General features: G+C 48.5%; 1 protein-coding gene across 5 annotated transcripts in view; it reads right to left on the reverse strand.

Annotated features, from left to right (window-relative positions):
• Positions 1 to 2,148: 2,148 nt before the first annotated feature.
• The window catches only part of NFIC (nuclear factor I C), an 89,737-nt gene continuing 65,156 nt past the window's right edge, over positions 2,149 to 26,729 (reverse strand). For 3 of the 5 annotated variants that reach the window (XM_066574474.1, XM_066574470.1, XM_066574471.1), the window contains exons 6-11: positions 20,467 to 20,591; positions 10,822 to 10,950; positions 10,511 to 10,695; positions 10,017 to 10,170; positions 9,500 to 9,600; positions 2,149 to 5,934 (exon numbers count right to left, since the gene is read on the reverse strand). In XM_066574474.1, coding sequence (XP_066430571.1) covers positions 5,917 to 5,934; positions 9,500 to 9,600; positions 10,017 to 10,170; positions 10,511 to 10,695; positions 10,822 to 10,950; positions 20,467 to 20,591 — 712 coding nt within the window. In that variant the 3' untranslated portion in view covers positions 2,149 to 5,916. The remainder of the gene's footprint in view (positions 5,935 to 9,499; positions 9,601 to 10,016; positions 10,171 to 10,510; positions 10,696 to 10,821; positions 10,951 to 20,466; positions 20,592 to 26,729) is intronic. The other 2 variants (XM_066574472.1, XM_066574473.1) reach the window with 1 other exon arrangement.

The following is a 26,729-nucleotide window of genomic DNA, read 5'->3' on the forward strand; positions in this document are numbered from 1 at the left end:
GCGGTTGCGGCCATCTCTGCTCCTCCAGGCCCGGAGGGGCGGTGCGGCCATCTCTGCTCCTCCAGGCCCGGAGGGGCGGTGCGGCCATCTCTGCTCCTCCAGGCCCAGAGGGGCGGTGCGGCCATCTCTGCTCCTCCAGGCCCGGAGGGGCGGTGCGGCTATCTCTGCTCCTCCAGGCCCGGAGGGGCGGTGCGGCCATCTCTGCTCCTCCAGGCCCGGAGGGGCGGTGCGGCCATCTCTGCTCCTCCAGGCCCGGAGGGGCGGTGCGGCCATCTCTGCTCCTCCAGGCCCGGAGGGGCGGTGCGGCTATCTCTGCTCCTCCAGGCCCGGAGGGGCGGTGCGGCCATCTCTGCTCCTCCAGGCCCGGAGGGGCGCTTTAAAAGTCTTTCAGCTATCAAAAAATCATTAATCCCACGGGGCTCCTTCACACATACCGAAATGTGCAGCAACATTCACCCCAGAGCTGAAAACCCCACACTACAACCCAGAAGTCTAACGTACCATGCGGAATGGAAATGGCCTAATTATTTTGCATCAAAACTTGCATTCAGTCATTCGGATTTTCATGCGGATTTGCTTGGCGTAAAGTTCTGCCACAATCCGGCTACGTGTGAAGGCGCCCTCGGGGGCACGGACAGTTTCTGTATTTTATTTCCTCACTGGCCGAGAAACAAAGAGCAGTAATTGGGTCATTATTATAATGGTGTCTTTCTGCACTTCATGCTGCTCCCTGTGAGGGATGAATATATTTACTGTATAGACTTCAATTGGAAAAAAGGGGCGATTTGAATTCTATATATTTATTTCTTTGACCTTTTTTGGATTTTTCTTTTTAGTCCCATTAAGGGACTTGTTGGTGCGTTCGGCTGACTGCTAGTACAATACATGGCAATGCTTGTGTACTGCAGAGTATTGTGCTTTTACAGCCATTCTATTATATCCTACGTCTGGCAGAGTGTAATAGGAGTGCCAAGATGGCAGTCCTTCACTAGACCCCCACATGCCATGACAACCCAGATGAATGGGGGAGATGCCAGACACAGTCCGCCTCCTCCCTCTGTCCAACCACTCACATGCCGATGTTACTACTGACCTTGGCATCTGAGGAGTTAGCTGGCCAGGATCAGAGATCTCTCCAACCCCGGACCCTACAAGTGGGTGTCAGCTGTATAACACAGCCCAGACCCATGGCACTGGGGAGGGCTCCGCTCCGCAGCTCGGGCCCTATTTTCCCTGTGCACATCTGCTGTATATATATATATATATATGGCTGTTGACGCCAAGAGATTAAAGAAATGTCATTTGTGAATAAAAATGTAGAAGAAACTCTGAGCTCGTCCAAATGTCACGTACAAAGACCCTCATCTATCACAACTACGTAGAAAAAAATGGCGGTACCTCCCAAGGCAGCCAATCACGGCTCAGCTTGTAATCCTAATGAAGGTTGTTCTGTTACTATGGGCAACAAGACAGTTGTGATACATGAACCCCGGGCTTTTATCTTAAATACAATTTATTGGTTCGCTGACAATCTGAGCAAGCGGCTAAATGTAGCGGCCGTCCTACAACGCAGCCTTCCTTCGCTCCCACGCACTCCGGAGGCACCCGCTGAATACTTCTACCTTACGGACTCCTCCGCTGACGGAGGGTCTACACTCCCCGATGCTCGTTGGGTACTAATTAGTCCTATCATTATATGTTGACAACACAGACCCTCAACATATAAATCACGGAGCCCCCGAATTCTTGCACCTCGAGCCCTTCAGTTATTTGGAAATCTGAGTTTTAGGGCTCCCTCCCGCAGAGCGGATGTACCCTGCAGCAAATCTACACGTAACCTGCGCATCACGTGTGTAATAAGCACCAAAAGCGGACATGCTGCTTATCCCCACACGTCTGAAACAATGGCCCAATGTAAAGAAAACGGGCTTGTAGCACCGCGTATTACATGCCAAATACGCCGGTGCTAGCGAGCCCAGCAGGGGGCGTATGGCAGAAATCAGACTACTCCCAGCATGGTCAATGATTAACAGCCTCTCTAGCGGTACACACGGGACAAGGGGAAGACAGGTCCACAGAAGCGCTGCATAGAAGATGAAGACGACATACAAAAGAAAACCATTACAAATCCATTACCAAAACAATAAGGAATCAGAAATCATTAACTGTTTAATGTCTGTACACATTTCATATTCCTGTATACTGAAGTCAGAGCATGCAGCAAATGAGCAAGTGGTTATTTCATCATTTATCAGAAGGCAAGGCACATAATGTGATAGAAAATTCCGTGCAAATAAGGGAAAAAAAAAGATCATTTGTACATATTTAATGCTATATATATATTTATATATACTATTTTGTTTCATATGATATCTTCGTAGTCTCTAGTGTTTTATTTATATGGTGGTTTTTCATGTATTCCTTCCAATTAACACCTTAACACCCAGCAGATCGCCATCCGAGATCCTTGTGATGGTCTTACAGAGCGGAGTGAAACGACTTCCCAATCTCCCTCAATCGCTTCTACTTTTACAATACTGCTATTTGTTAGTGGCGGAGAATAACATGCGTAACCGGACAGAGCGCAGCTCCCGAGGACCGTGACCGCTGCTCTCTGAGCAACCTCGGAGAAGCCTTCCAGGAGTTGAGGTTGGGTTCTTTGGGGTTAAGGTGGGTCAGCTGAGAAGGACATCCCTACAACCAGAAGTACCGTCTCCTCTATGGCAGACATGGGGGCGAGTTATAAAGAATGGGCACTCCCATCCTAACTACTATGGGAGAGTGCCGGAGTTCATCTGCCATGCAGGTCTTCAGCCACAAGCCTGTATGATGAGTGCAAGTAGAGGGTCTGATTGCGGGCGAGCACCATGCGCTTTATCGGGATCGCGGCTGACAAGATTCGCTTTGTTAAGATAACTTCATTCTTCTCTTCAGATAGCGGCCGGGCCGGTTGGTGTCTTCTCCTTCAGGGGTAACCCAAGTAGTGTATGTACTGTCCATATCTGTACTCAGACGGCCGCTTCCAATATATTTGTATATATACTGTACTAAATATATACACATATATACTTTATATAGAGTTTGATTCGCAACTCCTGATCTATTCCTCGTTGACCTTCATGTCATACAGCTATGCGATCGCAAACTAGCCACATCAAACACAATGGGTTTCATATAACTGAAAGGGGTTCACCTGGATTTAGCATCGATGGTTTTAGGATAAGCCTTCAGGGTCTGTGGGATTCCCACACCTTGGACCCCTAGTGATTAGCAGGGGATGGCAGCCCTAACCCTTCACTGCAGTACCTGCCATGCAGATGTATACCCGGCTGTGTCTGTTATTGAAGTGAAGCAGATGAGCTGCAGTACCGGACACAGCCACATGGATGTATCACTCGCTATTGCAGTGAAGGGGTATCACTGCGCCATTGTTCTGCTTATTGCGGAACGTCCCACTGATGAGACCCCCCTAATCACACTGATCGGGTCTACTAAGGCAAGAAACCCCCTAAATCTGAAGGAAACAAAAGCTTTGCTGTCCATCACAAGCAATCAGGTTTAAGGTTTGGTTTTTCTAGTGCAGTTTAAACAATAAAAGCTGACCGCTTGCAACGGACCGCACACTTTTCTGAGCGGTTGGGTAAAGGAGGCCCGGTATATATAGGTTTCCATCATACCTGCATAAGGGGTCCAAGGGCTACATACAGTATAGCCAATTAGTGTCAGTTCATGCCATGACATTGGGCTCTGCCTTTGGATGCACACACACATCTGCTATGCCCAGCATATACCCGCTTCATACAGTTGCTTTTACTTGCATACTACCCAAATCTCTGATTTACTGTTTGAGGCTTTCTAAAATGTATTTGGTTATTGGGCTTCCCCTTCAGCGCTGGCATGTGTGCCGGGAGGACTGGACACGGGTACAAGCCTAGTGGATGTTCAGGAGCGCCATTGTTTTATACAATCACTGCTTAATGAGTAACATCTGCCAAACACAGCAGATCCCACATATTTATAGGACGTCCCATCGATAGTCCCGCATGCTGCGCTATTCCTGCCATTCCATCTGATGGGACTGCCGACGTTGGTGGACTCACTTGGGATGGGTTAATGTCCTGTGCGGCAGATCTCATCATCGATCAGAATGAAGATTGGATCGTGGCACGCAGATGAAGAAACGTTTCCTCTCCTTTGTGCTGCAATACAGTTTTTCTTTTAATCGGGATGTAAACTTAAAGCAATCCTCCAGCCCCGGAGAAACAAAGATGGCCGCAGCGGCTTCTCTAAGTGCCTGATGCCCATTGTGTGCCAATATACATTGTTAGTCTAAGACTCTACACCTGCTGCCACTGACCAGCACCGTCCACATGAGCCGCATCGGTCAGTCGGGTCAGCATGTAGTGTCACAGAAGCGGTTCGGCCATCTTTGTTTCTCCAGGGCTGGAGGGTCGCGTTAAATTCCCGTCACGCTGATTATTGCGGCCATCCCTCAGGACACACAGTATATGTGGTTATTTAGTTCAGAAAACCTATTTCCATCCTCCCTATAAGGGAGCTCTGAGATAATAGAGGGGGGGTTCATTTGCAGAATCCTTACCCCTCGGTCAGATTGGAGAATGGCGCTACAGAGAGCCTCGGAGGACCCGTCAGCTTATTGGGAAGGGGCCCTTCTAAGAAGTAGGGATTGCCCAAAACGGAGAACCCCTTTAAGGCTACTTGCACACAAAAGATTTAAACTGAAGCGCAACTCCCATGGGACAGCAGCGGACCCCCCGTCCGTGTGCGGGACGCCACGCATATACATGTACTATCATCATCCAATCACACAAGACTAGGACGTGCTGCAATTTTCGGACCAAAAGAACGGTCTGTGGCGTGAAACGAAAGGCGTTTTCCAGGATTATTTTGGACTTTGTAGTATGCAAGTCACGGCAACTTAACTGCAATATATGCAAGGCATATATAATGTATATACAGACACCTGAATACATGTGCACTCTGCATAATGCTTGACAGAGTATATATATCTATATACCTCCAGACATATAGATAGTAATGTACTATATAGGAACATATACACTTTCTGCGGTCATGTACATGTATGTTAATTATCACATAAAGTATGCATGTACAGCTAGTTACACACATAGGACATGGAATACGTGCTATATACATACTGACTGAAATATTATATATATAAGTATACATATATAATAGTCCAGGCGTTAAACTTACCTAACAGACTCTGAAACATAAGAAAATAGTGAAAAAAAAAGCCCAACTTGGAGATGACACCCGACTGTCAGTCAGCGCCCTACATAGATGGCGAGTACAGCGCTACAATCATAGCTGGATCTACTGCATGTAGCTGGTTGAACGTACAGAGAAGACCTGGGGAAATGGTTAAGGTGCATACCACAAGATCCTGCGTACCCCACATGGCAAGCTGTCAATCCTCAGAGTCCTTCAGCCAAGAACAGTTAGGGAGCAGAAGAGAGTAAATAAACAATGAAGTTATATCAATCGCATAATAATATTATTCATAATAGCAACAGTAATAAAGTATATCCATACGGGAAGATCTTTGTTCTTCCTCCTCCTTGCTGGTTGGCTATTCAACCCTTTTATGAATGGGTTAAAAAGTAAAAGGATATTAAAATCATATACATGTATATTTTGTCAAAATCCATAATGCAAGAGCAGAAGCTCTAAGACATCCTGCGAGGAGACCAGAGCCGCTCCAAGTGTCTCCTCGCCTCTTCATCTCCCACCGACCACCGCAGAACGCCGGATTCTTTGTGGGAACAATATTATTAAAAAAGACGTATTTAGCGGCTGTCCTGGACCTGAAACGTTGCAGAGACCCTCGTTTTCTGTCTGCTGGCTCCAGTGGATGGGAGGTAGGTCAGGCTGCTATCCCAAGTACCACGACTGGAAAGAAGAACAGGAGGAAGGAAGAGGTGGACACAGTAAGTGAATGGCACAAAGAGGCGGCGATCGCAGCGCGCATTATACACAACGCCGGTCTGCATGTTATTAAGGCTATCGGGTCACATGACTAAGATTGAGAAGATAGTCGGTCACCTCCAACAACCGGCTGATGGAACGGTCATTCTCAATTTGTAACTCATCTTTCTAAGGGTGGAGGCACACTTGCGATATTTTCTCTCTTGCGCTGCAAGAGCACGAGAAAACTCTCGCCTCGCAGGGCAAGAAAGAGGCCGGTATAGAACCGGCATATCGCAAGTGGTTTCAATGGGACCAGCGGCAGCAGCGCTAGCCCCATTGAAAGCACAGGGAGAATGCTGCGGACTTCTGCCACAGCTGTGGCAGGAGTTTCCTTCATCCCCGTGGGATGAAGGAATCCTCTGCCACAGCTGTCACAGCTGTGGCAGAAGTCCGTGGCATTCTATTCTATTGCTTTCAATGGGATCAGCATTACTCACCTCTCTGCTGTCAGCCGCGTCCTCCGGCTGGCTCCCCGGCACTGCTATGAAGCTCTTTCAACAGTCGGGGATTTAAAAATCCCCGCCTCCTGAAAGGGCTGTGCAGATTGGCTGAGGGCTCAGCCAATAGCAGCTACTGCTTAGCTATTGGCTGAGCGCTCAGCCAATCACACATAGTTCTTAGCTATTCATTCATGGTAGAAGGCGTTCTGTAGTGAAACCAGCCGCACCCATCCGCAACTTCTACAGCTTTCTGAATGTTTTTACTTAGGAAACATCTTAAATTTTGAGATATTGATGTTAGGTCTTTTTTTTTGTTTCCCCATAACTTCAATGGAGGGGGGACCATTCATGTGCAGCTTACATTCTGAATGGCTTCACAAGTAGAGGTACTTGCACTTAGGGACACTTTTAGGGTTTCAAATAAGACTCTGGCATGAAAATCTTGCTACAAAGTTGCATTTCAAAAACAAACCCTGCCCTACAACTGGCCAAGGAACCCATCTGCGTTGGTAAAAGTCCTACTGTAGAAATCGGAAATGTAATGGGCTAGTAATACCCGACATCAACCAGCAGATGGCGCAATACGCTCACTATATAGAATAATCCCTTTCCATCAGCATTACGACTACACATACATGTGCCGCAGGGTTCGCCACACAAGTGACACTTGACAATTGTTCTTCAGTCTCCCTTTTCTTCTTCCCGGCACGACCCGTCTCTGCAGTCTGCTGCCCAGACCAGCTCTGATACCGTCACCCAACCCTCGTCTACATAGACCCCCCATTGGGATCCTACTCTCTACCCACCGGGAAGCTCCATCAATGCAGTTTAAAAAAAATCTATGTTCAAAAAGCCACATGTTAACTACGTGACGCGTTACTGAAATAATGCATTGTAGAAAGGGTTAACCATGTCGTCTCCTCAGGCGTTGGGACCTAGACGAACACCTCTGCACCTCAAGGAGTACATGTCACTTTATCCTGAAGACACCCTTTCTTGTTGGAGGAATGGGACAGGAAGAAGCTCGGTGGTTCATTCTACGCTGCCCGCCGTTACTCGTTCTGTACTTCTGACCAATGGGGTGCGGGCGGCCCACTTCATACATTCACAGTTTCAGGGACTGAATCTAAAAAAAGCCCAAGTGGCAAACAGAAGAGTATCAAGAAAAGATCGGCCGCATCCGAGCCAGCGGGGCGGCAGCTGCTAAGCCAAGTCCGCCGAATTTATCACATGACAGGTCCTCTTTAAAGAAATTTTAAAAAATTGCAAAAATGGGCGCCGGCGGTGCGCTGAACTGCAAGAACTATGGTTGGCTATACTCCGGCTGGGCCAGGGATTGTAATCTTGGTCCCTCCAGATACAATTTACCAAACACGAGCGCATCAGAGGCAACAAATGTCACTCCGTCCCAGCCAGCCCTGGCTAAATGTGATGCCAGCGCCAAGTGGGCATCACAGTCCAACATTTTTTACAAAAAGGTAAAAAAGGCAAAAAAAACCCCCAAACCACTCATTCCATTCTCATTAAAACCAGGACTTGACCGCTAAGAGCGAATCCTTACAGCAGGTTATCAGCCACTTTATGCTACCTGATATGAATGAATAGCTAAGGGCTATGTGTGATTGGCTGAGTGCTCAGCCAATAGCTAAGCAGTAGCTGCTATTAGCTGAGCCCTCAGCCAATCTACACAGCTCTTTCAGGAGGCGGGGATTTTTAAATCCGGAATGCTGAAAGAGCTTAATAGCAGTGCTGGGGAGACAGCAGGAGGGCGCCGCTGAGCGCAGGAGAGGTGAGTAATAATTTTTTACATTTTTTTTCACACTTTTGGCAGATTATCGGGGAAGGGCTTATATTTCAAGCCCTTCCCCAATAATCATTCCGCGGGGCTTGGCAGGAAGCAATGGGCTAGAATGCCTGGGACTTCTGCCACAGCTGTGACAGAGGATTCCTTCATCCCCACGGTCCCCGCGGGGATGAAGGAAACTCCTGCCACAGCTGTCACAGCTGTGACAGAAGTCCCCAGCATTCTCCATCTCTTTTCAATGTGGCTGCCGCTGGCCCCATTGAAAAGACTGGCAATATATCGGCGTGATGCCGATATCCCGGCACCATGCCGATTTTTTTCTCGCACTACGATGCGAGACTTTAACTTAAGTCTCGCATCGCAGTGGAGAAAATATCGCCAGTGGGTGGGAGCCCTCACTTGGATATGCAAAACCTTTACGGAGTTATTCTATGTCAAAGTGACAGATGTCAGATTTCCAAAGTTTAGCTCCGGCACTGAGGCGCCAACAGGCTTGGTCACTAAGGGGTTAAAAGGGGTGAATCCTGGTTGAAATCAATGGATTTGTGGCTTTAACTCCACAAATCAATTCTGCTATGCATTTTGTGCAGATTTGATTAAATCTCATGCACTTTGCAGCTGTAAGCGTTTCCGCCCCATGCGGCTGCATGCTAAATGTGACACTCTTAGAAGCACACGGTTCCCAGATTGGGACAAATTAGAGTTGCAACATTTTATCTTAGTTATCTTCTCAAATATTGGCTACAAATATTTTATATTCAGCGACGACCTCATTCTTTCAAAATTAGTCATATGACACCGACTTCTATTCATACTACAGGCAGCATGAACCTGGCATGTACACTGCAGGCGGGTATTGCTGTTGCATTGCAAAAAAAACTTGCTTTAAAATTCCATTGGGAAGGGGGCTGGCAGTCACACAAGCCGGTCACACAAGCCGGCCTCGCCAGCCTCTTCCTGCCTGATGACCTTTATTGACAGAGCTCCCCCTTAAACAGGAAGAGATCCATCAGTCCCGGTGATCTGGGTCGGGAGCGATCAGCGGGTTCACATCCGTTACTCTTAGACCCGCTCTAAACAGATTTTCAAATGTTTTGAATTGCTGCGACATTTGAAGATAAGACACACCCCTGCCGGCGCCCTTCGTGCCCGGCCTAGGTTCATGCTGCCCGGGGTTCGGTGACAGGTTCTCTGCAATATGTATATACAAGTGATACAGATGGCCAGGACTGTAAAGGCTTACCTTCATGAAGCTTACCTGTGGCTGATATATGCTTCCAGGGTCACGGGGTCCAAGTCCTACAAAGGATCGGTTGGCGGGAGGCGTGCTAGGGGCGGAGTATGCTGCCAAGAAGGAATCATTATTGAGACGCTATACAAAACAGGCCGGCTAGAAATATTCTTAAGAAACTACTAAAACTGCTAAGTAAGTTTATAATGCAGACTGAAGACCTCCACGGCTAGTACCACAACCGAGAACCGCAACCAACATGGACCTTCTAGTGCTGGGATGCGGGCGGTGTGATATATCATTTCTGTTCTGCGTTGGGGATGAAGGATTCTGCATGTGGAAGCAACAAGATAAGAGCATTGGGCGGCCGTAGAAAGCCGCGCTCAGTCGTAGTGTCACATGTACGGAGACCACACACATACATGCAGTATATATAGCACACGGAGATTTACACACTGATATTGTTTGGTACTCAAAGATTGGCAAGATATTTGTTCTACTTTGTATAGTTTTGTGAATAGGTACTCACTTGGAGACGTGGGCGAGGAGTTACCACCATCGGATGCTGTGGTAGATTTGGTGTCGGAGGGCAATGAGAGGCGGGGCATCCCTGGAGGAGGCGGGGCCAACATCTGCGTGGAGATATAGTGACTCGAAACCTTCACCTGGCCACTTCCATTCAGCTTAGAGAGTAAGTGGGTGGAGAGGAAAAGTGGTAACAGTGTAGAGTATGGGAAGTACTACATGACAGTAAGTCCACGGGCCTCTCACTCTAGTGGTTGGCCACCCACAACAAAACACATCTGGTATGAGCCATTAGTGGCAGTATAGCTTTGTATGTTATCCAACTGGATGCATCTGTATACCCCTCCATACAGTAGGAGACCCCCTGGGTGCACCCCCCCCCCCAACATTGACTTTCTATTCTTCTTCAAAAACAGATGATACACATCAGCAGTTCTAGCCTTTCTATATAAACTTCCCGTTCCCCGATCATATCCGTTGTAACCCCCACATGCTTACCGGGCCGGGCTGCTGACTGGACGGGTCACAGGCAAGAGACACCAAGTCTTTCAAGGGGTCCTGAGGGTTTAGGTGAGGGGGGTAACGAATAGCTGTGTGTGGAAAGTAAGTGGAGGCGCCTTGTTGAAGGAGGGAGGAGGTCGGGAAGTGTAACGTAGTGGAGGTGTGGGGACTTCGGGCAAGGCCTAGTAGGGCAAGAGTAAGGATGGGGAAGAAAAACAGAGAGGGATAAAAAGTTACAAAGCACAGAGTAAATCGTGACATTGTAGCTACTATGTATCATGTGTGCTAGAGAGCCGCCCCGCACTCACCACTGTGCACAGCTATGACCGGCCTGTGATGCTGCGTGAAGCCGCTGATCCTTGGGGATGTGTCTTGAGGAGATGGACTGTGAAATGGTGATTTGTCCAATTCAGACTTCTTCACAGTGGGAGACAATCCTATCCAACCAATTAGAATACAGAACATGCATCAGGTAGGCATCCTGCACTTTATAAGTACCCTGCTTGCTACAGACTGCAGACTCTGGCTCGCGGCCCCCTGCAGCCTGGCTTCGATCCCCGCTGTATTGCATCCTATGAAATGTTATTATAATCATGCTTATTAAAGATGAATACTTTATTTCATGAGACGATTTGAGAGGGCAGATCGGGAACACTATCTGCATGCCCTCCACATCTAGGGGCATCCAATGGGGGATTTGTAGACTGGAACTTTTAAAAAGGGGCAGAAAAACTGAAGGGTGGAGGAGAGAGTAAGAAGCTGCCCCTCCAATGACAGCTAAACAGAAGTCCCCCAATATACTGCGCCCGACCGCATGCTCCACCGTAGGTCACAGATCGTAGGCCGCTATACACAGAGTACGGACTGCTGTAAACTAGCTGCCTTCATTCTGATGATACGCTTGCTCCGTTGTCAAAGGGAGATATATACAGTGAAGCCCCTTTGAGAAGACCACCCCACCAGATTTATGCATCCTGGCCGTTTTGTTAACCATCTCCAAGTGTGAACGTCTGCAGCACAAGAAGTAGGGCAGGATATTATGGGCACAGATCTGCTCTGCCATAGTCCGAATGCCATGAATATATTGTGCCGCACGCTTCCAGGTACTCCCAATGGGGGGCGCTGCCTCCTCGCCAGTAACTGAACACAGAATATACTGATACTAAACAGTAAAAGGGGATTCGAGAGAATAAACATTATCTCAAGTTGTCACCCATCCACTAGATGGGTGACAACTGATAAATTGGTAGGGGTCCAATTGCTGGGACCCCCACTGATCCCAAGATTGGGAGACCCATGTTGCCTCTATTCTTAATGCAGTGTTTCTCTGTATCGCTGTAACGTCGCAGTGGATGGACCACTGGCCACACATGCATAGATGCAGCTGCATTCATTTTAATGGGGCTAACGGAAATGGTGGAGTACATTGTACTCGGCGATGTCTGTCAGTCCCATTGAGACGAACTGATCTGCTGTTGCGCGACTAGTGGCCCATTCACTGCTATGTTGTAGCGAGTAACAACCCTGCATTGAGAAATAGGGGGGGCATGGATCCCCTGTTCTCGGGATCGGTGGAGGTCCCAGTGATTGGACCCCCACTGATCTCTTAGTTTTCACCTTTAGTCTCTGGAATCCCCCTTTAACTTGCTCGGCACAGCGGGGGTACTTAGTACTCTATATAGTCCACCTTTCCTGTCTTTGGCGCAGCCCCCAGTCCTTGGTTACAAGGTTTCTACCAGTCACTAATTCCCTGTAATACGTGAGAACAATCACCGTGTGACAAAGAACCGCTTCCCATAAGAATAGCTTAAGATTCACATTCCAGATCCACAGCGGTGAAGTCCATAAAGCCCCGTAATACAAAGTGGTCGCCATCACCTTGTATGTAGCATCATGGACAGCCTTCCCAATCAGCATCCAGGATCTGTATATACGTCCTAGTTGTTGAGGCGCCGCGCTCAGTATACATATATCCACCACTTTAGTGGTTTGCAATGAGATGACTGAATGGCAGGAGCTAAAATAATCAGCTACCCATCACAAAAAGTGCTCAAAGCAAGCACAGACCAGCGGAGGACAAGCGGCACAGTGGAGCAAGAACCGCTGTTCTCAGGTGACACATCGGGAGGCCTACTGTCTGTGGGGATAAAGCTGTGACATTGTAATACACAAGGATGTTCCCTATCATCCCTATATAATCCCCATGCCATACAGAGGTGCAGCTGAAGGCTCATGAGTTCAGCATGGAGGTCCTTCCACAACTTCCCTCTGCATCGTTAAGCCCATCGATACGCCAGCAGCCAGGGACAGTGCTAGAATCCTAGAACATTAGGCTAAATGTAGGGAGCCACAATGCGAATCCTGTAACACGGCCCCCAACCATCCATGTGCCATTTATAATACTGGAGGGGCTTGTGGGCCCCCTGAGGCTCCAGGGCCCGGGAGGGACTGCTACCCCGGCACCCATGAAAGCCTTATGTATGGTGCGCATCATTGCCGGGGACATTTAGGATGGTGGAACGTTATAAAGAAATGTACATTGAAGTAGTGAAATGGTTAAAGGGAACCCTCATAAACTAAGTTATGGCGCTATATGGGGGTGACGGACCCTTCAGGGCCCGGCTCACATGAGCGTCATTAAACCGCGTATTATGAGCACAACGTACGCACGCATAATACGCGGTGAATGGATCCAATGAAAATACGCTGATTTTCATGGATCCATTCACATTTGCATACGTGCATAAAAAATAAGGCGGCATGTTTTATTTTACCGCATATTACGCACGTACAGCCCTTGTTCTTCATAGGCGCGTAATAAACGCTGTAGATACACATTTACACTGCTGCGTTTATACGCTCCGTCACTAAGCAGCAGAGCATGAAATTTACAAAAAAAAAGGAAAAAAACAGGAAAACTGTGCATGACGGCGTGCGTGAGATACGTGCGTGAGATACGTACGTGAGATACGTGTGTGAGATACGTGCGTGAGATACGTGCGTGAGATACGTGCGTGAGATACGTGCGTGAGATACGTGCGTGAGATACGTGTGTGAGATACGTGTGTGAGATACGTGCGTGAGATACGCAGTCCAAAACTGCTGCCATGCTGAGTGAATCGCCAGCTTACACAGCGGTAAAGCGCTGCGTCATACATGCACTGTTCTACACGTGAGCCCGCCGATATACGCACCTGCTCCGTGATCCAGCGGGGTCTCTCTGAAGTTGGCATCTGACTGTTTTCAGAGCCCCGTGTGTATGCTGCCCCGTAGGCTTGTACAGGAGAGCGCGCAGACGGGACGCTGAAAAGAGTCAGGTTTTCTCCCATGCGCCGACTTCAGAGGGCACCGCGCTGGAATCAGGTGAGTATAAACAAAGCCCCCCCCATATAGCGCCATCACCTAGGTTGTGTTCCCTGTAATGACGGACAGATGGGCAAACCGAATCTCCTCATCTAGTAATAAGGTTTGTACAGAGCGGCCGCTGGACTACTGGAGGAAAGCTTCGATAGTCGCAGTTTTTGGGTCTGCGTACATCCCCGCTCCTGAGATGCCGGACCCTTCTGTCCGCACGAGGATCTCATGGTAGTTATGGGAAGCGACGTCTGAAGAAGCTGCTGATGCAGCAGATACTGAGGGGAGATTCTTTCCACCCAGCGAGCTCTAATGGGTTTAGGAGAGGCGACAACATACCTCAAGAACTGCAAGAAGCGCATTCTGCTACATTTCCTACTAAAGTCCTTCAAGAACAGATGAGCCTAATGAGGCAGCCTACCATAATATGTGTGCAGGGTATATCATCCCTCCGTGCGGTCCGACAGCGGCCCTGCAGGGGGCCAATATATTTAGATTGCAGCCCTTTATGTTGATGTGTGAATTATCGTCCAAAGTGCGATCCTTCCCGCCGCCGCGGGCGCTGCGCAGAGAGGAGCTGCTGGACATCGTTATCTTCTATCCTTCTGCTGGTTCCAGGATACTGGAAGGCTGAATTAGGCCACTCAGTTGTGGGTAATGAGGTTACATCTTGTATCCCTGAAATCACATTAGGCTCCCTTGGGTACCGCTGGGCAGAGGAGGGTGCTGGCAGTAGGGGACGGCGAGGAGAACACACGGACGAACACAGGGAGGCAGAAGAGGAGCAGCTGGGAGGCTGGCGGGGTGGGATGTAGTAATGTGCCCCCATAATCAGAGCAGGGATCGTCTCCCCGAGGGGTGCTCCTTCTAAAGGATGGGGAAGATACAGGGGATGACAACCCACTCACGGCGCGGGGTCCAAGACCGACGCTTATGACCTATCCAAAGCTTTCCATGTACGCTGTGCAGAAGGTTCACCCGTATGACCCGTCCATGTATGTAGGGTGCCCAAAAACCTCAATGACACATAGTACTGCAGAAGAGACCCCGTAAACAGAGACCATACATGAAACCCCCTAAATAATTACAGACCCGGATAAATAAATTCAGACCGCACATCAGTCCCCCAAATAAAATCAGACCCCAAAATAAAGACCCTCCATCTACAGAAATGCATAACCCTCTTCAAATAGTCCCCAGACTAGACCCCAGATGTCCGCCCCGTCCCCCCAATACACCTCCTCCTCCTCAACCATACATGTAGCAGCCCGTCAGATACCTATGGTTGTGGTTTACGGTATTGTACATTCACAAGTAAAGCCACAACTTGTGGAAGAGACCTGAGATCCATCTGATAGGAGCGGCGGCCAGAGACATCGCTTGGAGCTCCGGGGCCCCGATGCTAAACCTGCAATAGGGCCCCCAACTAGAAGGCTTCATTGATAGCATGGCTTCCTCCAAGGCCTGGCTGCGACTAAACCTTGCTACATCTGCGGACAGTATTCCCAAGCGTCCGCTGAGATGCCACGAACACAAGCGGATGGCCGAGGGGCCTACTGCTCTGGGATGCAAGAAGTAGTCGCCGGCTCTCACATTAGCTCACATGCCTTCTCTCTGCATCCTGATTTATGCTTCATTCCTAAAATCAGATTAAACTCCAACTATAAATCCTCACAAATGGAGGGAGAGGCCGCAGGATCAATACGCTGCGCATCAGTCTGCAGATGGGATATTAGAGGGTGGCAGCGATGCAACATGGCCTTCTGCAGGCAGCGAGATCCCAGCGCCAGCAGCCCTGAGCGCAGGGAGGGGGAGCGCCGAGGAGGAGGGTGTCAGGACCTGCAGTTCATCTCAGGACAGCCAGCTAGAATCCAGTAAACATGTGACTCGGCAGGGAGGAGACCTACATACAAGCCGGAGCTGAGCCCCCCGCTCTAGTAATGCCACCGCGCCAGGCCATGCCACTTATACAGGGTTAACCCGCTGCGGCCATGTAATATACTGAGGGGGGCTGCCAGCACCGCCGCACTTCATAAAGTCAGGGAGACGTCCCACAAATCTATTTAACAAATGCGCCTTCGTGACGTACGTCACCCTCAGGGCTCGCGTCCACAACCGTGTTTACACTGCGTATTACGCATGCGTCGCACGGACGCGCCATATGCGGTGAATGGAGCCAATGAAAGAACATTGATTTTCATCGATCCATTGACATTTGCGTATATTCATTGCATACAACATGCGCGCCAAAAAGAGCCCAGCGTGTTGTATTCTCCGGCGTACTGCATGTGATAGAGCTGACTGGTCTCTATGGGTGCGTCATCAATGCTGCGCACACAATTCCATCGTGTATGTGCGGCGTTTATAAGCGTCACAGCGGGAAATCCAAAAAGAAACCAGGAAGCCTGCGCCTGACCGCGAGCGTGAGATACGATATGCAGCGATAGGCCGTCTGCACTGCGCTAAAACACTGCCTGATACACGCAGTGTTTTGCGCTTACGGACGCCCGGCGCACCTGGTATTGCGTATGACCATGGCAGCTTGCTGGCAGTTTTTTTCTTCATTTTTCGTATTTCCCGCACCGTCGCGGGTGCCGCAGCTTATACGTAGCATTAATTGTCGGATGATCTCCACTGACTTTAATGGAGGCCGTCCGCACGCAGGCTGCTGCAAAATAAGAGCATGCTGCCATTTTGCAATACGCAATTAGTATCTGCAAGTGTGAAGGAAAGAGCAAAAGTTCACGGCTTTCAATGCCTGCGTTTTGCCGTGCGCCGCGATCGCGCATTCCGCAATGAATATACATCCATGTAGGACGCCCCTCGCTTAGGCTGCGGGCGTAAAAGAAAAACGTAAACTATAGGTTTCCCTGACTGCCTGTTCCGGCGTCTGACGGTTACGGCTCTCACATGAGCGTTTTTTTCCTGCGCGCCGCAGTACTCGCCGACAATCCCCATGCGCTATCTTGGCTGCATGCACACGTAATATGTGCCAAGATGGTGCATGCCGCAATCTCTTTTGCGCACGTATTTCACACACTGTGTGAGAGAGACACAAGTGAGAGTAAAGATGGATACTGCGGATTACCCGTGCGCATAATACGTGGTAAAATACGCCGGTGTGAGGGGAAATAATCCGTGGAGTGGAGGGGGGTCTGTGGATCCGCTGGGAGCGCCGGCGCTCTCCTGGTGCACGCGAAATTTGGAACGATTTTTCTTTTGCAGCTGTCATGCAAACCGTTGCCAGCCGCTCGTCAGCGCCCAGCCCATCAGCCGAGCGCTCCGATGGTCTCCAGCTACTCCTGCGGCCCGCTGCCCCTTATGGGATGGAGTCTACAAAGCATTATTACCAGCCGCCACTGACCTGGCAGGTAATGCATCTGGCTGTGCCCATGGCCACATATAGCCAAGGTGGGTCTGGGGGCTTCTGTTGGGCTCCTGTCCACCACGTCAACACTTGATCGTGATCTCGTTGTGGGGGACTGATGGGGTGACGGAGAGCCCCCTACATCTGTCTAACCACCACCATGCCGTCAGAGACATCCTCATGTGTTCTACACTTATGGCATGTATCTCCAGAATGGGGACCCCCGACCCCCATCCCATGCTTCCCTCTTCATTCACGGCTATGGCAGTCATGGCAATAGACGCGCACGCAACATCTGCATTGTGCCTGGATGCGGCATCAGTGGGAGGCGGAACGAGGGAGGTAGGACCCACATAGATATGCCCTAAATATCTACGATGGGAACACCAGAAAATGGTTAAAGGGGTATTCCCATCTGAGACTCCATAGGATATACCATGACAGTCTGATGGATGTAGTTCCCACTTCTTGGACTGGCACCTAACTCTAGTTCTGCCCCCAGATCACCGAATCCGTTGGCCAGTGGTGGTCAGGACTTACTGTAGCAGCTGAGCTGGCATCACTACGCTATTTTCATAACTCCCATAGAAGTCAATGGAAGTTACCGAAACATTGTAGCAGTGAGAACTTTTCTTGCCACATACTCACCGCTGACATTACCCACCATGCAATGCGTTGTCCACTGCGTGAATACTCAAGTAGACTGTGCTTGTAAGGGGAAGCCCCTACATCCTCTAAACATTAACCTTTGTTGGCCTTAGCAAATCCACAGGGGGCAACGGCATTCATCACCAACTATCTGATACGTTGGCTCGCAGTGATAGCGCTTGGCATACTATATAGCTGCAGACGAAAACTAATCACAGGAAGGTTTACACCGCTGCACCCTCAGTCTGTGGCAAGGAAACCCCATCTATCTGGGTCTGCATCGGTACTACAGAAGATGCAAGAACTAGCGCCGCCCCCCAGGGAGTCACCGCGAAGGGCAATACTGGATCCTCAGACCTGAAGGGTATCGTGTTCATTGATTGCAAATACAAAGAACAGGATAGTCGGTGACCGAGAGACGTTCCTCCCAACCAGTAATGCACCTTACAAGTAGAACTAGCAATCCATTCATAGTAATGGTATTCCAGAACACGTCCCGGACGCCAGGCGCTCGTGCATCGCCCGTTGCTCCGCAGGGTGCCAGCTCTTTGTGGCAAGCGGCTGCGGACAAATATCATGAAGATCAGGGAAACTAGGCAAGTCGTGACGGGGACAGTGATGACGACAGGGAGGATGCCGGGGCACGAAATTAACCAGCGGGTCAAACTGGTATCATTCCATGTTGGCAGAGATCATGCAACGTCGCTGCAGACAGCATGTAAAGGTCCACTCTGACAAGAGGATGGGCAACCGGGAGGTCCATGTCAACCATGCAAGGATGAGCCACAATGGCAAATTGATTCTAAGCAGCATCACAATCCCCAATCTCAGAAGCAGAAAGAACATATTACAGGTCAGGGACCCGATTACAGGTCAGGGACCCGATTACAGGTCAGGGACCCGATTACAGGTTAGGGACCAGATTACAGGTCAGGGACCAGATTACAGGTCACGGACCATATTACAGGTCACGGACCAGATTACAGCTCACGGACCAGATTACAGGTCACGGACCAGATTACAGGTCAGGGACCAGATTACAGGTCACGGACCAGATTACAGGTCAGGGACCATATTACAGGTCAGGGACCAGATTACAGGTCACGGACCAGATTACAGGTTAGGGACCAGATTACAGGTCAGGGACCAGATTACAGGTCAGGGACCAGATTACAGGTCAGGGACCAGATTACAGGTCAGGGACCAGATTACAGGTCAGGGACCAGATTACAGGTTAGGGACCAGATTACAGGTCAGGGACCAGATTACAGGTCAGGGACCAGATTACAGGTCACGGACCAGATTACAGGTCAGGGACCAGATTACAGGTTAGGGACCAGATTACAGGTCAGGGACCAGATTACAGGTCAGGGACCAGATTACAGGTTAGGGACCAGATTACAGGTCAGGGACCAGATTACAGGTCAGGGACCAGATTACAGGTTACTCGGAGGTCCCTTTCAGCTTTTTGAGTAAAAAAGATGATTCATTTTTTCTAATTGCTCCAACCAGGATGGTTCCCGGCCGCCGCGGCCGCACTGCTGGAGAGTAAGGCATGCTGCACTACTCTACACCGATGGACTGCAAGGGGAAAACAGCATCAGGTCATAATGTATGTTAGATAATAAGGACTCCATTGTGGAAACCCTTCATGTCAGCAGTCTTACGGCTCATTTACACAACGATTTTCGATCAAAAATTGCTAAACGCCGTCTTTTGAGCGATAATCATTGTGTCTAACTGCACGGACATCCTGAAGTTTTCGTTAAGCCATTGCTGATCTTACAGCATGCTGACGATCAGCGATCAGTTATCAGGGATTAACAGCGGGATACAGATGATACTATTGTTTAGCTGTATCCCGCTCCCTGAAGACAGGTGGAGTATGAAGAACAGAGCGGTCCAGCTGTGTTCTTCATCCCCCGCTCAGCTGTATAACAGCCAGGCGCTCCGAGCAGAGAACAGCTGCAAGCAGAAGACCAGCGGCCCCGCTTGTCTTCTGCATCCCCCGCTCGAAGCGTAAGGTGATCGCTCAACGTTTGAGCTGTAAATTATCGCTCAAAAATGTTTTTGCTGGTTATAGCGTGCGGCAGATGATGAAGGGGGGTTCAGCCTTCTGTCCCGAGTGTTGGTGTACAATGAGTGAGAACAGTTGCCATGATTTCAGGGACTGTTCACACTGTCTGCAGTGCACGCTTGGTGTATGCGTATGCCAAACATAATCTAGAGGTCACTCTGCACCCAGCAGAAGTCAACAGAATGTCCTTCTGGCCCCTGTAAAGTCCATTCCAGTGTTTTGCCATGAGAGGCATCCAGCAAACAATCCTATACATTGAAGTCCTCTACTGGAGGTGGGAAACTCTTGATGTATATCTCCCACGGATGACCCGAACAGAGCCTTACCAGAAGCTCCCCACCGCTCCTACCTCTACTCCCCCAGAAGGACATAATCCACATCACTGCCCTCATTTAATACAACTTTCATGAGTAAAAAGTAAAAACACAAAAGCCCCCGAATGAAGATCCAGAGATGAAGAGTAGTAATAAATGTATGGATGTTTAGTTGGAGCATTGAGACGCTTACCTCCTTCCATGTCCTCTGTCCAGTTTCGGCTGCTCCCAGTTGGAGAGGATGGAGAGGTGTAGAACTCCCCTCCAGGGCTCGTGTCCACGTCGTCCTCTAAAGACCCCGATTTGTGTCTCTTGCTCCTTTCAAAAGAACAACAAGAGATTCATGCAAGGATACAAATGTGCAGCTTCTTCCAGACAGAACTCACTCTCCGCTCTACAGTAAACTATTGATAGCAGAGATGACGTGGCTTCTGAAGATTCGTGAATCCCAGGCAAGATGCTGGATACCACTGCAGGAATATGGGATTCGGTCCATTTTCCAATGTTACATAAGATATGGTATTATAAGATCTCGCCAGACACGTCTCTGTACCCTCTTCATGTTGCAGTTAACATTTATATGGCTATACAAAGGACACTGATGAAGGTCTATCCTGGAAGACCACACCGATGTCTTTACCAAGACGAATAACGGACACTAATGGTTTCTGCGCCACTTCCAAAGAGAATGAGCCTTCCATAAGGGGACTTTTACACAGGCCGATACTCACCAAAATAATCACTCAAACAAGCAATTACGGGCAACTGTTGGCCTGTGTAGACACGGCACCCGATAGACTACCGAGGGAGAAGTCGCTCAGCAGCTGAGCTCATTGGAACCTAACGACTAGTGAGCGACTTCCCACTCGGTATAAACATCTATGAGCGATGGCCGGCTTGCAGTGAATGGAGACGGGCGGCTAGAAGAGATCTCCATCATGTTCCACCTCCATCCACCAGACGACTGTGTGAGAGCAGCAGCGTGATAGTTGTTGGGACATTTAAGTCGTCCGGTGTAAAGCCGCCCTAATACCCAAAGACATGCTGATAGCTTTCTTCTCAAACCGCATTGTCAAAGCCAACATTGGTGGCGGTCCCTTCACTAACATGGGAGCTGTATGACCAGCCTAATCATGCCGGATAATTTAAGGACGATTCATTAATTAGCTTTCATCTATCAATAAAAGAGTTGTGTTACATGAAGGCAGGGGCCCGGCTGGGAGTTATGGGCCCCCTAATTGTCATTTCCCCTAACTTTTTCGAGATCTCCTCCATTATATTTTTGTTTCCATGATTACTCACAGAACTTTTTAAAATACGTGTCAGGGTGTAATGTGGTAGGATGATAGCAGGGACCAATACTTTTCAATACCCAAGTATTGCAGTATATTGTAGAAGAGATCAAGAGGTTGCATGTTCAAGTCCCACTTGGGGACTAAAAAAAATTGTTTTTAAATTATAGAAAAATATCAAAAATCCCCCCTTTTCTCACTTTTTAAATAAAAGAATATAAAGCAAACACAGGCTAATTGGTATCGCCCCGTTTGACAAAGTACGAAGTGATAACATTTTATATGGTGAACTCCATAAGCAAGATTTTCAATGCTAAAATTGAGAGGTTTTTTGTCACCACGGCGGCCCCCAAAAATGGAATACGAAATTAGCAAAAAGTTGTATGTATCTCAAAATGATGCCAACAGAAACTACAGCTCACCCCTCAAAAAAAAAAGCTCCATTAACAGAAAAATCAAAAAGTTATGGGTGTAAGAATGCGGCAACAAAAAGCTAGTTTTTATTTTGTTTATGTTATTTTTTTAACTAGTAGAAAACAATAAAGCCCATAGAATTCTGGTATTACCGAATTATACTGAGAGAATAAAGTCAAACATGTTAACTTTACTGCATCATGAACAAAGCAAAAACAAAAAACGGGCTAAAAGTTACGCAATCGTGTTTTTTCCGTTCCACCCAATTCTTTATCTGGTCTATTAAATGGTGGCATTGAACAATACAACTTGTCCAGCAAACAAGCAGCCGGCAGACAGCCGCGCCGAGGGAGAAGGAACAACAATGATAGCTCTTGGAAGGCATGGATGAAAAGCCGGCAATGAAAAACGACTATTGTTTACAATGGCGAGGGGTTAAGGACTCGCAGGTACGGCCAATTTATGGCTCAGTTGTGTAGGGTGCCACGACAGGCCTTCCATAGAGAAGCCTCTGCTATAAGGCCCCATGGCTCCAATACACATTCTGACAGAGAAAGCAGACATGTTATACCTAATTCTCTATACATTTTTGTAAGACGACGGTCTCCCTTCATGTGCCAATTGGTAGAGCCTATAGGGGCACTGCAAGGAGACAATGCAACTCCGTACTCCGGCGCTGGGGAGTCTATAGGGGCGCTGCAAGGAGACAATGCAACTCCGTACTCCGGAGCTGGAGAGCCTATAGGGGCAATGCAACTCCGTACTCCGGGGCTGGAGAGTCTATAGGGGCGCTGCAAGGAGACAATGCTGCCCCCTACTCCGGAGCTGGAGAGCCAATATGGGGCGCTGCAAGGAGACAATGCAACTCCGTACTCTGGAGCTGGAGAGCCTATAGGGACAATGCAACTCCGTACTCCGGGGCTGGAGAGTCTATAGGGGCAATGCAAGGAGATAATGCAACTCCGTACTCCGGAGCTGGAGAGCCAATATGGGGCGCTACAAGGAGACAATGCTGCTCTGTACTCCGGAGCTAGAGAGCCTATAGGGGCGCTGCAATGAGATAATGCGCTCTGTACTCCAGAGCTGGGGAGCCTATAGGGGCGCTGCAAATAGACAATGCAGCTCTGTATTTTGAAGCTGCAGAGCCTCTGTGGACTACTGTATTGGCTGTTTTGTGCACATTAATAACATAAAAAGGCATATCAGGATATAAAAGCATCAAAAGCTGGACTATATGCTTTATATATGGGCTCAAAGCAGCAGCCAGCAGTCTAATCAGAAAGCAAAATCATCTCAATGCCTCGGTTACATTTTTGATGCCCAAAAAATACTTCTGGGTATAACCGGTCAATGCAGAACCTCCAATAATGTTGTGTTTTCACCCAGAAGCTCCTCAGGCTGTGAGCAGACAGCGAACATCTCCTGCCGCTCCGTCCGGATGATACAGCTCAGGATCTGAAGATCAAAACCATTTAGAGGGAACCACAAATAGTGCAGAAGTCCGCAGCACTCAACGCCGGCTGCTATTAGATAAACAACTTCATCCGAGCATCAATGAAGCAGAACGTGAACTGACCCTCCTGTTTATAGTAGAACCTCCCTACACATGTAGAATGTACAGCTAACAGACCCGACGCCCTCCGTCCAAGGTTACTTGCCCCATTTCCAGTCCCCTCTTCATGTGTTGCCAACTTCTCAAACTATCCCTAAGCACATTACACTTTGGTAGTCTGAGACACGCCCCCTTCCAGGCGCTTGTAGAGGATGGACAGTGCTGACCTCATCAGCGTCTGCCCATCCGAGAGTAGTGTCTCCGACTACTGAAGAGCACTGTACATAGGGTCGTCTGATAATCTGGCAGCCCTCTTTCACAGGAAACCAATCCTGCTCGTCCAACTTGGTCATTGCCGCGGTGTGCAACGGGCGAGCATGTACCCTCCAGCAGAGCTCTGGGCACAGATTAGGCAACAGAGAGTGTAGAGGGCAGACTGTACTATTATGAGTGACCATGAGGCTGGTACGAGGAGTGCAGAGTGTTAAGGCAGCTGATATGCAGTCCTAAGCTCTTGCTCACGACCTGAAGGTTGTGAGTTCAATCCCTGCGGGGTTCAGGTAACCGGCTCCAGGTCGACTCAGCCTTCCATCGTTTTGAGGTTGGTAAAATGAGTTCTCAGCTTGCTAGGGAAGGCAATGGCAAACCACCCCACAAAAATAGTCTGCCCAGAAAACATCACAACGTGACGTCACCTAGGAGTCAGTCATTACCCTGTGCTTGCACCAGGGGACTTTACCTTTACCTAGGCAAAGTAAGGAGTGCCGAGAATAGACGGGATGACATTGGGCAGGTTTTGCCGATTTTTTTCTGCAGCATCCATAGTTGGCAGCAACTCTTTAACGTTGGATTGGCCAACTCATTGGCTGTGCTAACGTTTCAGTCCGTGGGACCTTCTTCAGCCGTAGGGCTGTGGAGCTACTATTATGACGACAGGCATTCCAGGATCACCTGTTTTTCTGATACCAGCAGCACAACTGCTGAAGAGGGTCTGATGGGCTTAAATGTTTGATACCAAGGGTGGCTGTACACGGGGCAACGCGTGAAATAGTCACTAAAGTGTACGAATGACCGTTTAGGTGCTTTTATGCTGAGCTATTGTGGTTTACGTGTTCAATCTTGCGATCACTGAATGAATGGTTGAGAATATTTACACCGGACATTCTTCGACAAGCTGGGGGGTGTGAGGCTCTGGCAGGTATTTAACATTTCCACCCCTCCCCAAGGGGTGTTCATTGGGTGCAGAGTTCACTGAATGCACGTAAATAAGGGTGAGCGGGTGAACACTCGCTGCGGGAGCCAAATGGAATCCAGAAGCGCAACCAAATAAGTGCTTACCTCCCTGCTAGTCACTGAAAGACAGCAATTACCCGTTTACAGCAGACGATAAGCAACCAGCGACTATTTCTAGGTGAGCTGAAACGAGGTACATGCGAGGGCCATTTTTTTTTCTCACCCAATGAAAACTATTGGTGAGATTTCTGCAGATTTTGAGAAAAGTAGAGCATTCTGCGCCTTGTCTGCCAAGCAGCATCGCAGCAGGAGGAAAACTGCATTTGTTAGTAGACCCAGCGACCATAATGGGGTTTATTGCAGTGTCAGTTTTGCGCGTCGCACAATGTGAACGCCCCCCGATGGAGACTTCTAGTAAGCCATCCTAGTAGGTGAGATCAGACCCGCCGGCGGCTCACGCCCTAAACTGGGATACAATAAAAAGGGGGATTTATCAAAGCCATCGCACCCGGATCTTGTCCTACCGCTGCTCTGCTCACGGTGCGCCTGATTTATGACCCTTGTGCGCCACGTCACGCCATCTTCATTTCACTCTGGACTTGTAGACTTCTTCTAGAAGGTGGGACTTTTTAGCCCCATAACTCTCTGGGACGTACAGTTACCTTATAAAGGTTCGGGGTTTATAAAAAGTGGGATCACTCTGATCACTATTAACCCTTTAAATGCTGCCATTTTGACAGCGGTATTTAAATGCCTCAATTGGAGGGGTTCCGTTGCCATGACAGCTAAGGGCCTTCTGAAGGCACCCAGGGCTGTCCGTGAAACCATGCCTGTGGCAAGGCTTGATGGATTGCCTGTCAAATCGCGATATAATGTAATACTATGATCACAAATTCAAGTCCCCTGGGACTAAAAAAAACGTAAAAATTAGTTTAACCCCTTAGTGACCGAGCTTTTTTTTTTTTCCCATTTTCTATCGCTGTAGCTGTCTGAGGGCTTGTTGTTTTTTGCGGGACGAGTTGTATTTTTCAATGGTGCTATTTAATGTATCATATAATGTACTGAAAAACTAAAAAAAATTTCCAAGTGGAGAGAAATGGCAAAAAAATGAAATTTTGCCATTCCTGATGCGTCTTGTTTCTACGGCGCACAAACTGCAACAAACATGATAACGTTGTTCTCTGGGTCGGTGCGATCGCTACGATACCAGTTGTATTTATTTTTTTTTGCTGTACTACTTGTATTGTTTTTCAAAGACATTTAATTTTTTTCTAATTTTTCTCTGCCGCATCTCCTGCGCACAAGAGCTTTTTTATTTTTTCCGTCGATGTAGTTGTGCGAGGGCTCATTTTTTGCGGGACGTCCTGTAGTTTGCGTTGTCACCATTTTGGATTACTTACGACTTTTTTCTTGGAGATGGGGTGACCAAAAAAAGTGCATTTCTGGCGTTCTTTATTTTTTTCCTGACGAAGTTCACCGTGTGGTAAATAATGCATTACTTTGATAGATTAGGCTTTTACGGACGCAGCGATACAAAATATGTATTTTTTTATTATTCACATTCTTTTATTATAAATATGGCAAAAGGGTTTTTTTTTTTTTTACTTTATAACTTAAAAAAAAAAAAAATTAGTAAAACTTTATTGATCTTATCTTTAATTTTCTTTTTTTTTAAGTCCCCAGTGGGGACAACAACATGCTTTGGTCGCTCCTACAGTATGGTGTAATGCCATAGCATTTAATCATACTGCAATCTGGCAGGCAGTCTATCAAGCCACCCTACGGGGATGGCTTGATAGGCATTGTGCCATGACCACACTGGGGCCTTTCAGAAGGCCCCCCGGCTGCTCTGACACTCGCACGGCTCCCTGCGATCTCATTATGGGGGCCATATGGGACTGCCAAACCTTGCTTAGGGCATTTAAAGGGTTAACAGATCCGATGAGCGGCGCGGCTTATCGGAGC

This window comes from Eleutherodactylus coqui, chromosome 7 (assembly GCF_035609145.1).
Source record: "Eleutherodactylus coqui strain aEleCoq1 chromosome 7, aEleCoq1.hap1, whole genome shotgun sequence".
NCBI lineage: Eukaryota > Metazoa > Chordata > Amphibia > Anura > Eleutherodactylidae > Eleutherodactylus > Eleutherodactylus coqui.